The 12,437-nt window shown below is 49.7% G+C and overlaps 1 protein-coding gene across 1 annotated transcript in view; it reads left to right on the forward strand.

Annotated features, from left to right (window-relative positions):
• The window catches only part of ADD1 (adducin 1), a 52,066-nt gene that overhangs the window by 16,884 nt on the left and 22,745 nt on the right, over nt 1-12,437 (forward strand). The window contains exon 3 of the mRNA XM_042782634.1: nt 3,263-3,414. Within this exon, the coding sequence (XP_042638568.1) occupies nt 3,263-3,414 (152 nt within the window). The remainder of the gene's footprint in view (nt 1-3,262; nt 3,415-12,437) is intronic.

The following is a 12,437-nucleotide window of genomic DNA, read 5'->3' on the forward strand; positions in this document are numbered from 1 at the left end:
ACTCACTCATCCTTGTTCGTTGTCCAAAGTTGCATGCAGATGAAGCCATTGAAAATATCGTGACTTGGGTCAGGCACACGTTAGTCCTCAAAGTGACAACTTTGTTTTTCAATACTTTAAAGATAAAAATATATGTATGTGTGTGTGTGTGTGTGTGTGTGTATATATATATATATCAGATTTGCCTAATGCAATACGTTGTTTGATGTTTTGACTGCTGCTTCCATAGACATTGATTGTGGACCATAGACATTGATTGTGGATCTGGGTAAAATGACATCCTTAACAACTTCACACTTTTCTCTGTTTATCATGATTTTGCTTATGGTCTGGTTGTGAGGCTTTTTGTTTTCTTTATGTTGAGATGTAATCCATACTGAAGACTATAGTCTTTGATCTTCATCAAGAAGTGATTCACGTCCTCTTCACTTTCAGCAAGCAAGGTTGTGGCATCTGCATACTGAAGGTTGTTAATGAGCCTTTCTCAAATCCGGATGCCATGTTCTTCTTCATAAAGTCCACCTTCTTGGTTCATTTGCTCAGCATACAGATTGAATATTTGACTATTTCAGGAGATGGCATATGATCAAGAACTAAGGGTATTGAAAGAAAAGTCCAAGCTGCACTGACAGAATTGACAAAAACAAGGCTCCGGGAATTGATGAAATACCAATTGAGATGTTTCAGCAAATGGATACAATGCTGGAAGTGCCCCCTGGTCTATGCCAAGAAATTTGGAAGACACTACCTGACCATCCAACTGGAAGAGATCCATATTGGTGCCCATTTTAAAGAAAGGTGATCCAGCAAAATGCAGAAATTAGTGAACAACATCATTAATATCACATGCAAGTTAAGTTTTGTTGACAATACGAAAATGGTGGCCATAGTACATTGACAGGGAACTGCCAGAAATTCAAGCTGGATTCAGAAGAGGACATGGAACAAGGGTGATGTCGGATGGATCTTGGCTGAAAGCAGAGAACACCAGAAAGATATTTACCTGTGTTACATTGACTTTCGAATGCAAAGGCGTTCAACTGTCTGGATCATAAAAAATTATGGATAACATTGCAAAGAATGGGAATTCCAGAACACTCAGCTGTGTTCACATGGAACCTGCTGTAGACCTGGGGGCTGTAGGTGGACAAGAACCAGGGGGTAGCAGATGTTGGCTGTTAGTACAGGGGTTTTGTGGGTGCCCTTTATCAAGTTGAGGAAGTCCTGTTCCTTGTCTGCTGAGAGCTTTGATCCTGAACACTCTCAGATCAGTGTGGTTAAGGTTGTACATGCGTGTGTGTATGCACGTGTGTGTTCATGAGCATGTGTTCAAGGAAAATAGACCACTTAAAATTTCAAGTTCATTGGTATGAAATAGGTATCTTAATTTGTAATCTCTGATATATTTGTAGCTTTGTTCCCTTTTTTCACTCTTACTGTTAAATTTTTTAAAAAAAATAATTTTATTCATTTGATTTTTATATGTCAGAATACATTTTTATTTTCAAAACAATGGGTTTTGCACCTAGTTTCCTGCGGAAGTAAGGTCTGCTTGATGTGTTTGGCTGCTTGTTTCCGCTGCCTGGTGACGCAAACTGAGCTGCTCCAGGGTCATGTTTGTAACAACGTTTACTGTCAATGTGATAAACCAAACCAAGCCAAACTCAACACCGTCGAGTTGGTTCCGACTCATAGCGACCCCTCTGAGTTTCTGAGGTGGTATCTCTACGGAACTAGGTTGCCTACTCTTCCTTCTGAGGAGTGGCTGGTGGGTTTGAACCCCCAGCCTTCTGGTTAGCAGTCAAATGCCTTAGGCACTACGCCACCAGAGCTTTCTAACAATATCATAGAAAGACTCTAAAAGTGATGCCCCTTCCCGGCCCTTTTCCTGCTGTAAAGTGCTTGTGCTTTTACTTTCAGCTGATTGCATTCGGCTGTAGTTCAAGCTTCATAAGATACTTGCCTCCCGTTTCCCGTCCCTGGAGTGCTGTCAGAACTGCTTCCTCGCCAACGTCATGCTTGAAGCCAGTGCAGGTTTTCTCTGCATCCCTGGGAGACGCGCTGCTTCGACCCTACTGTCACGTTTAGACCATTTTGTACATTTCAGCAGCTTTTTTAGGATGCAAAACCAATTCCACAGTGAAACCAACCAAAACCACTGCCATTGAGTCAATTCCGACTCATTCACACCCTGTAGGGCAGAGTAGTGCTGCCTGTAGGGTTTCCAGGGCTGTAAGTCTTTATGGAAGTAGACTGCCTCATCTTTCTCCCACAGAGTGGCTAGTGGCTTTGAACCACTGACCTTTTGGTTAGCAGCCCAATGCTTAACCACAGCCTCAGTACATAGTAAAGATGGCTTTTATGTGGGTTGTGTTTTCATTAAACCATGTAATTTGTACATTGTGAAGCTTGCTGTTAAGGTTTCCCCTGCCCCATCTTTTGAGTTATTTTTTTCCTGAGAGGAAGTAGGATATGTCCATATCGTCCCACAGGGCCTGAGGCCGCACCTGGTAAGCACTGGAATGTGTTAGCTGTTTATTCTAAGATGACAGTAAATATGACACATCGTCTCAGCCTGTTCAGGCAAGTGTTAGATCGAGTGTGTGTTGGCGCCTCGCTTAGGAAGAACAGTGAAATTCGAGGCCTGTTTGGATTTGTGATTCTGGATGAAAGGACGAAGACCTGTTTTCACTATCTCTTTTCCAGAAATGGAAGCACAGGGAGGGCTGTGACTGCCCGAACACGGAAGCTGGGCTGTGAGCTCTGGCCCTGGTGCCAGCGTGTGCTCGTAACGTCACAGTGGCAGCCTCCAGCGTGCCTTCTTTGATGTGTGCATTGGACAGAATTAGGAATCACCAAGTATCTGTGCTGTTTCACTGTCTTTCTGTTACTGATTTCTGATGCAATGTGCCGATGTTACAGAACAGTCTTTGTGAAATGGTTCTTGAAATTTCCGGGACTTCTTTTATGGTAAGGCGCTCTGGTGGTGTAGTGCCTGAGGCATTTGACTGCTAACGAGAAGGTTGGCAGTTCGAACCCAACAGCCACTCTGTGGAAGGAAGACTGGGCAATCTACTTCTGTAAAGATTTACTGCCTCAGAAACTGAAAGGGGGTTGCTGTGAGTCGGAATCCAGACAGATGGCAGTAAGAGTGTTGGTTTCCTTTGTGGCTGACATGGGAGACAGATGTCTCAGAGCTGTCATTCAATTTGTGTTTGATAAGATGTGGCTGACACTTGAGTCTTTGTTTCTTTTGTTTCAGGTCTGGGGATGGTGACGCCTGTGAATGACCTGCGAGGATCTGACTCAATTGCCTATGACAAAGGGGAGAAGTTACTGCGGTGTAAACTGGCAGCATTTTACAGATTAGCAGATCTCTTTGGATGGTCTCAGCTTATTTATAATCACATCACGGTGAGTGTGGCTGGAGTGGTGTCATCATGAATGGCAGGTGGGACAATGGGGCGGGTCCAACTGTGTGCGTGTCAGTTCTAATTCCTGACTGCAGCAGAATAGCTGAGCAAGGGCCAGGGTGGTTCACAAGTTACGAGAGTGTGGCTTCTTTCAAACTTCCCTTCTCCTGTGTGCTGGCTGGATAAAGGGACGTCTGCCCAACTGCACAGGTCCTAAAATCCTGTCCTATTCTGACCAGAGCCGCCTTCTCTCTGTCTCTCTCTGGTGTCGTCAGCTTACCAGGACCTCGGTTTTCTGAACTTCAGCCTTCCCCCGGTCTTTACTAGGCATCTGCTTTCTCAGTGGCCAGCATGGCTCTAAGGTCTGGGGTGCTGTCAGTGAAAGAAACCGGTCCTGCCCCAGGGCCCCTCTGCGCCCTGACCCATTGTTCACTCCCTCGTTTGTCCCGCTTGCATTTCCCGCTCTGACAGTCCAGTGTCCCCTCTCCCTGCACCTGAGCAGCCGGGGGCTGCTGGAGAGGGGCGGGCCTCCAGCCGAGCTGTGGCACCACAGCGTTGCCTGGCACCCCGCGGGCATCTCTTACCCAGACCTCACGGCATCGAGACTGCCTGTGCATCTCTGGCCTCCCTGCCACCCCAGTAGTAGATGACCTCGTCCCGTCACAGAACACAGGGCTGCCTGCCCACGTGTGTACCGTTCTGTACTCCTGACCTCCTGGTACAATGTCCTGCCTCCTCCCTGTGGCCCACTTTGCCCTCTGGGCCTGCAATAGTCCTGCTTCTCAGGCCCCTTGCTGCATTGGCAGGTGACTTCTTTCTCTGTTTTAATTCTTTTGTGGAGTTTGCCTCTTTCTTTGAACTGCTTCCTTCCTTTGACTTTAAATCTATTCTCCTCTCCTATTTTAAGGTCTAATGTCTTTCACTGGATATTTTAAGTTATTGCTATAAAAACCAAGAAACCAATCTCGCCGCCATCGAGTTGATTCTGACTCAGAGTGACCCCCGTTGGGTTTCCGAGGCTATAGATCTTTACAGAAGTCTGTTGCCCCATCTTCCTTCTGTGGAGCAACTGGTGGATTTGAACCGCTGACCTTCTGGTTAGCAGCCAAATGCCTTATCCACTATGCCATCAAAGCTCTTTAAGTTATTACTGTGTTGTTGTTATATGCTGTCGAGTTTGATCCGACTCATAGCTACCTCTCCTTGGGTTTCTGAGGCAGTATCACTATGGAAGTAGATTGCCCAACCTTCCTTCCGAGGAGTGGCTGGTGGGTTTGAACCGCCAGCCTCTGGTTAGCAGTTAAGTGCCTTAGGCACTACACTACCAGAACTCCCAGTTATTACTGTTGTTGTTACATACCGTCGAGTCGGACCCGACTCACAGTGATCCCTCCTTGGGTTTCCGAGGCAGTATCACTATGGAAGTAGATTGCCTCATCTTCCTTCTGAGGAGTGGCTGGTGGGTTTGAACCGCCAGCCTTCTGGTTAGCAATCAAGTACCTTAGGCACTGTGCTACCAGAGCTTCCAGTTATTGCTGTAGCACATGCTTATTTTAACAAGCGATACCTGCACAGATTTATAAAGAAAGCATCTTACTCCTGTCTCTTGGGGCGACCAGTGCTCACAGCTTTGTAGATTGTGTCACCCTCTTCTACACACACACACACACACACACACACACACACGCAGGCATGTGCACGTGTGTGGCTTTCCAGACGTGGGCTCATCCCCAGCAGGACTTAGCTTTGTTCTGGGCTCAGAAGAGGCCTGTCAGTGCTCCCAGGGTCGGCTCAGCTTGGGGCTCCGCCTGTGACCTGTGCGTCATATGTTTCCATGGCGACCTCTGCTGGTGATGGCAACCATGCCTTGTGCTAGCCCCTCATCATTGCTGCGGACACTACTGCAGCATGCCCACCCCGCTGCCCTGTGAGTGAGCACACCCTTGCAGCACACCTGCCTCCCCTCTGAGTGTACCCTTCCACAGCACGCCCGCCTCCCCTCTGAATGGGTGTACCCTCATAGCACGCTCGCCTCCCCTCTGAGTGTTTGCCCTGCAGCACGCCCACCTCCCCTATGAGGGAGTGTACCCCCCCACACAGCACACCCGCCTCCCCTCTGAGGGAGTGTACCCTCCACACACAGCATGCCTGACTCCCCTCTGAGGGAGTGTACCCCCTGCAGCACGCCTGCCTCCCCTCTGGGGGAGTGTACCCCCCCCCACAGCACACCCGCCTCCCCTCTGAAGGAGTGTACCCCCACACACAGCACATCCGCCTCCCCTCTGAGGGAGTGTATCCCCCACAGCATGCCTGACTCCCCTCTGAGGGAGTGTACCCCCACACACAGCACGTCCGCCTCCCCTCTGAGGGAGTGTACCCCCACACACAGCACGCCTGCCTCCCCTCTGAGGGAGTGTACCCCCACACACAGCACACCTGCCTCTGCTCTGAGGAGTGTACCCCTGCAGCACGCCCGCCTCCCCTTTGCTGCTGTCTTTTCCCATTGGCCCTTACCATCAGGCCATACTGTGTGGTCCCTGCTGTATCCCCAGGACCAGGATTGGTGCCTGACGGGTAGAAGGCACACAGTAACGGACGAACAATTGAGCAGCCCCCAGCTGAGCTGAAGTCCTCCCTCAGTGGACTGTCAAGCAGGAATGCCCTTGGGCCTCTGATGTTTGACCCACTACCAGTGCCAGCCCCTCCTTGGGCCATATGAGTCACTCCTGCATCTGTGGCAGGGGGCCCTTGGCTGGATGCTGCCCGTGGAGGCTCAGTCCTTGGCGGCTGCCTGCAGACTCGGTCCATGACAGGGTCGCAGCTCAGGTAGGTGGTCAGTGCAGGCTGTCGCCTCAGAGCAGCCTCCCGTGCTCTGGGATTTCAGTCCTGTCGTGAATGTGGCTTCAGTAAGTTTGCGTTGCTTGAGTGACTTGTCTTTCCCTTAACTGTTGTTGTTGTTGTTGTTTGCCGTCGAGTCGGCCCCAACTCATAGCGACCCCTCCTTGGGTTTCCGAGGCAGTATTACTACGGAAGTAGGATTGCCCAACCTTCCTTCCGAGAAGTGGCTGGTGGGTTTGAACCTCCAGCCGTCTGGTTAGCAGGCAAGTGTCTTAGCCACTATGCTACCAGAGCTTAACTGTAGGACTTGTCAAAAGTCAGACACTAGGAAGGGTTTGCCCTTCTTCCGGCATTCGCTTGGTGGTTAAGATTGAATACCAGAGAAACCCAGGTTGCCAGAACTGTCTTCTCTCTCTTTTCAAGAGTGAACTGGAGAAGATCGAAGGACTTTTTTTATTACTGTTTATGGCAAAAGTTCTTTGTTTTATGGTCTAAGTGTGATAGACACATGGTGGCAAAGCAGATAAGAATAGTCCTTATCAGTGCCTCAGGCCATGCTGCCTGTGCTTTGAAAGAGGGTCATGGAGATTTCCTGCTAATGGGATTTCACCCTTCTAAGGGTGCTGCAGGATTAACGGTCTTGGTCTGAACCAGCTCTCCTCTTACGATTGCCTAAGATTTAGAGGGGCCTTTATGGGGGAACAAGCCCGGGGGCCGGTTAGCACAGTGGGATGGGCCTCGTCTATTGGTGGTTCTTAGCTGGTAGCTGGGCCTCCCTGTGCTACGTGCCTCCCTGGGTCAGTGCAGTGCTTTCAGGGCTGAGACCTGCAGAAACCATCAGGTGTCTTGTCACTACTCCATTCTGGACTCGGAGGGACAGTGATCCCCTGCAGTGAGGTTCTGGAGCCAGCCTTCTATGAGTGACGCATTGTGCTTTGGGACTGGATATGTTCCTGCTTTTCTGTTACCAGCAAGTGACCCTCAGATGGGCTGCATTCGTTTCCTCTCCTCCTCCACAGAGAATGAGGCAGTGGCCCTGAGACCTGTGCTGGTCCCATTGGGCCAGAAGCCCTGCTCAGGACCTTTGCTTTGATGAGTCATTCTCTTCTTGGCGCATTAAGTCTATACTAAGCACTTTCTCTATTTTGCTTCAGCTTCGGAGAACCTTACATTTGAAACTTTGTCCGTTAGAATGTGTAGAGCTGTTATTCTCATTCTGGGAGACGATGCTAAGGAAACAATGAGAAGAGATCACATATGTGCAGCTGTCTTACTGAAGCATCAGTTACAGCAGTGAGCAAACTGAGAGTCCAGATGTGTGGCGGAAGATGGTGAAATGGCTTAGTTATTTGACATCTGTGGAAGGTGATGGTATACACTATTCAGATAGTTACAGAGACCATGTGGAGATGTGAAAAATGTTCATTATTGGAAAAGAAAACAAAATATATACCTTTATTGCTGTATGAAATAAGTTATATGTATTGACAAAGAAAACAGATGACTAAAAGTTGCTATGTAGTATTTTCTTAATGTAGAACCTCACGTGTAGAACCTCACGGCATGATTCTAACATTTGCATGGAAGAACAGAAATCACTAAGTTGTCCCTTTAGGACCAGGCAAGAGATTTTCCTGCCAGTTAGCAAACTATGTCAAGTGGTGGCAATTAAGATGGTGTGCTTGGGCACACAGATAGACAAATAGGCCAGTGAAACACAGTTGAGTCCACAGCCAGCTCTCTGAACGTGGAAGTTGGATCCACACAGGCGTTGCGTGGTGCAGGTCCCCGGAGGAAGGGTGGGCTAGGCTGCAGTGGGTGCTGGACGGAGAGTGTTCCTGGACCCTCCATCCGACTGTACACACTCACAGAGCACTTCCTGGGGAGGAAGGAGCGAATGTGAAAGGGAATTCTTGAAATGTGTTAGAATCAGTATAGGTGAGAATCTTTGACCTTTAACTTGTGACCTGAGGAAAGATTTCTTAAAACAGAAAAGCATCATTTGTAAAAGAAAAAGATGAGTAAGTTTGATTACATTAAAATAAACAAATTCTCTTCATTAAAAAATAGCATAAAGTGAATGAAAGTAAAAGCTGTAACCTGGGGGATTTTGCCCTGCATGTAACCGACAGAAGATTTATATCCAGAATAGATGCAGAAGTGTTAATCACTAAGAAAAAGATAAACCAGGAAAAAATGAACAAAAGACAAGAAAGAAGTTTCAGAGAAGAGGAAATAAGAATAGCTTATACAGATATGAAAAAATACTCAACTGAGTAGGAAACAGGAAACTGTAAATAAAACCTTAGCCGAATGCCATTTCACAAACATCGTCAGATTCACAGTTTCTGAAAGGTAGACATTCCGTCCAGGAGATCGTGTGAGGTCAGCTCCCAGGTCGTGACCTGGGAGGATGTCGTCCGTGTAACTCAGGAGACGCCCGAGAATGTGCACGGCTGCATGCTTTCTGATGGCAGAGTACGGAAACCTCGTCCACTCACAGAGGACTGTGACTCATAGCATGTTCGTTCAGCCAGTACTACAGCAGTGAGAGGGATGAATGACAGCCACACATGTCGTGGTCCAGAGGGACCGAGTGAAAGTCACTGATATGTGTGCAGTGATTGCAGGTGTGTGGAACTCACGACCTGGCCCGAAATGTAAACAGATTGTACGGAAGGGAAGGGCAGTGATAACATGGAATTTGGGTGGGTGCTCCTCCGCAGACTCGGGCAGAGAAACAGAGCGCCGGCATGGTTGGAGTGGTTCCCGTAAGCTAGTTGGTGGGATTTGGTGATTATGCTAAAAATTGTACGTACGTCTTCTAAATACTCTCGCACATGTGATTTTAAAATTAAAATGTTTTCCATAAGCAAAAATTACCTGACGTTTATAATTTCTGGCTTTATTTTTCTTCAGCCTAGTTTTCTTAGTTTCCAGCCATTAAATACCCAGACATCCCACTGAAATATGTAAGGCTGCTTTCTGCGTTGCTTCTCAACCCCAGCTGGACATTAAGACAATTGCTGAGTTCTGTTGTAAATAGTGAGAAAGCCCAGCTGGCTTGTTAAGATGGATGTGCTGACCGTGGGGCACAGCTGGGTCAGCCCAGTGTTGCTAGGGGATGCTGGGGGCGGAGGTGTTCATGCATTCGTTTCTGAAGCCCCGAATGAGGCAGAGGGTTGGCAGGATGGTGGAGGTCCTGTGGGGGTCATGCCTTACTGCCAGCCCTCCCACCGCTACTAATAATGTGAGGGCATCGTCTGTTGAGTGATTTCCCATGAGGAGGAGCCCTGGTTGCCATGTTTTAGCGATCAGGATGACAGGAGCTCAGGGTGCCAGTTAGGGGCTGAGCTAGGATGCTCACTTAGGGCGTGTAAACAACCCACCCTTCCTGTTGTGCACACACAGGGGCGTCACTAGGAGTGACTGCACCATCGCCCCACGTCCATCCCATCTGAGTGTTAGCGTGTGGCCCGTAGACAGCAGACGAGAGCAGAAGTCCACGTGCACTCTGAAATGACGGCTTTGTGGTAGGCCGTTACGTGCACTCTCTCTCCGGGGCTCATCTTCACTGCCTCAGCCCTCCACCCCCATAGCTACCTGGTCCATTTCTTAGCCCCCAGCCTCAGAACAGCCCTGGGCTGTCCCAGCTCTCGAAGCAGAGAAAGCACTCTGGGGTGTCGTGGCTGGGCCCTGTGCCACTGGCCTCTCTGGGCCTCCTGCTCCCGGCAGGGCTCCTGCCGTGTCCAAGTCCCTGCACCAGCCACCACTTCTGGCTCGCAGCCCTGCGTGCGTTCTGTTCTCAGCCTGCTTCTCTTCAGCAGACACGGGGCTTCTGCTTCCTCTGGGCCCTGCCCTTTCCAACCCAGAATGCTCCGGGGAGCCTCCTTTTCTTGGGCTTCATGGCCCCATACAGGCCTCCTGAGGTGGTCCCTCTTAGTCAGTTGGCCCCCACTCACTGCTCCCAGAGCCAGTTAACAGGCCAGGCGTCCACTGCTCAGGGCTCCACGCCTCACAAGGTCTGGGTGCTGTGCTCTTCGCCCTACCCACAATTCACCGGGACTTTGACCATGCTGTTACTCCCACTCCTGTGCTGAGGAAACGAGGGTCATTTAGAGTGTAGGGAAGCAGAGCAGTTAGCGCCATTTGAGAACCGCATTGTCCAAGGGGCAGAGAACTTGTTTTCTTTTTGCTGAAAACAAGAAGCAGTGATGACAAACCCAGACCCATTTCTGCCCAGTGTGAGCACTGACTGGATGATGTGGTCGCCAGAGTACATTTAGTCACTGTCCCACAGCGCCCATGACCTTGCAGGCCCTCGTGAGCATGGCTGAGTGGAACGGAGAACGCGTGAGCACCCCTGCCCTGCACGACGCCGTGGAAGCAGCCAGTGTCTCTTTGGGGCAGCTACAGGAGACGGCGCCTCACTGGTTGGGAAGTGGGAATGCACATTGTCAGCCCCTTTCAACAAGCACAGCGCTCCACACCCTCATCCTTCGTAACCCAGGGGTGAAGGTAGTCTCTGAGCGTCCCTGCAGTCTTTGGATCCTGTCCCAGTCTCACCCCCATGGATGGAATGTGTGGAGGACAGGCCTCTGTGTGGCTCATGAGGGTCTCGCAGGGTGCTTGCATGTGCTGTGTGCTACATCCCTGTGGGCTGCAGTGTGGGGAGGAAGATGCCACTGAGGACGGAGCAGACCTGGGGTCGATACGGCATCAAGGGTTCTTCAGTGAATCGAGTGTGTGTTTGTGATTGTCATCCTGCAGGTGGTTAGTTTACAAGCTCGAGTGTGATTTGTTGTTGTTAGGTGCCATCGAGTCATCTTTGACTCGTACCAACCCCGTGTGCAGCAGAATGACGCACCACCGAGTCCCGGGCCAGCCCTGTGATCCCTGCTGCACCTGAGCCCATCACTGCCACCACACTGTCCATCCATCTTGTTGAGGGCCTTCCCCTCTTTCGTTGACCCTCCACTTTACCAAACCCTTCTCTAGGGAGTGGTCTCTTCTTACAGCATGCCAAAGTAGGTGAGGCAAGTCTGGCCATTCTTGCTTCCAAGGAGCATTCTGGCTGCACTTGGTCCAGGACAGATTTGTTAGTTCTTATAGCAGTCCATGGTACTTTTCAGCATTTTTTGCCAACACCCCAATTCAATTGCATTGACTCTTCTTTGTTGTTGTTGTTGTTATGTGCTGTCGAGTCAGCCTCGACTCATAGCGACCCCTCCTTGGGTTTCCGAGGCAGTATCACTACAGAAGTAGGATTGCCCAACCTTCCTTCCGAGGAGTGGCTGGTGGGTTTGAACCGCCAGCTTTCTGGTTAGCAGTCAAATGCCTTAGGCACTTCGCTACCAGAGCTCCTGACTCTTCTTTGGTCTTCCTTATTCATTGTCCAGCTCTCACATGCATATGAGGCAACCAAAAATACCATGGCTTGTGTCAGGCACGTCTTAGTCCTCAAGGAGACATCTTTGCCCTTTCTCCACTGATCGTGATGTTGCTCACTGGTCCAGTTGTGAGGATTTTTGTTTTCTCTGTACTGAGGTATAATCCGTACTGCAGACAGTAGTCTTCAGTCTTCATCAGTGAGTGCTTCCAGTCCTCCCCACTAGTTTGATTCACAAAGTGAGTTTTGGTTTCCATCACTGTTCCCCTGGGATGGACCTTTTCTGGCCCATGATGTTACCTGCTGGCCACCAGGAGGTGCTGTAAGCTAACCTAGCATAATTTATTGACCTGTCAGAGCCCTGGTGGCATAGGGATTGAGTGCTCGCCTGCAAACCAAAAATTTGGTGATTTGAACCCACCAGCCAGCCTCTCTGCAGGGGAAAGATGTGGCAGTCTGGTTCCAAGATTGACAGCCTTGGCAACCCTGGTGCAGTTCCACTCTGTCCTCTGGGGGCGCTGTGGGTCAGAATCCCCTGCAGGGCACTGGGTGGGGTTTGGGCTCTGCTTCCATCAAGATTGACAGCCTTGGGGACCCTCTGGGGCAGTTCTACTCTGTCCTCCGGGGGCGCTGTGAGTCAGAATCCACTCTGGGAATGGGTTTATCCAGGCACTAGTGTAGAATTGGGAACTCTGGTAGCGCAGTGCCTAAGGCATCTGCTAACTAGAAGGCTGGCGGTTCAAACCCACCAGCCACTCCTCAAAAAAAAAGACTGGGCAATCTACTTCTGTAGAGAT

The sequence above is a fragment of the Orycteropus afer genome, unplaced genomic scaffold, assembly GCF_000298275.1.
Source record: "Orycteropus afer afer isolate SDZICR_OR568_19922 unplaced genomic scaffold, OryAfe1.0 scaffold00398, whole genome shotgun sequence".
Taxonomy (NCBI): Eukaryota; Metazoa; Chordata; class Mammalia; order Tubulidentata; family Orycteropodidae; genus Orycteropus; species Orycteropus afer.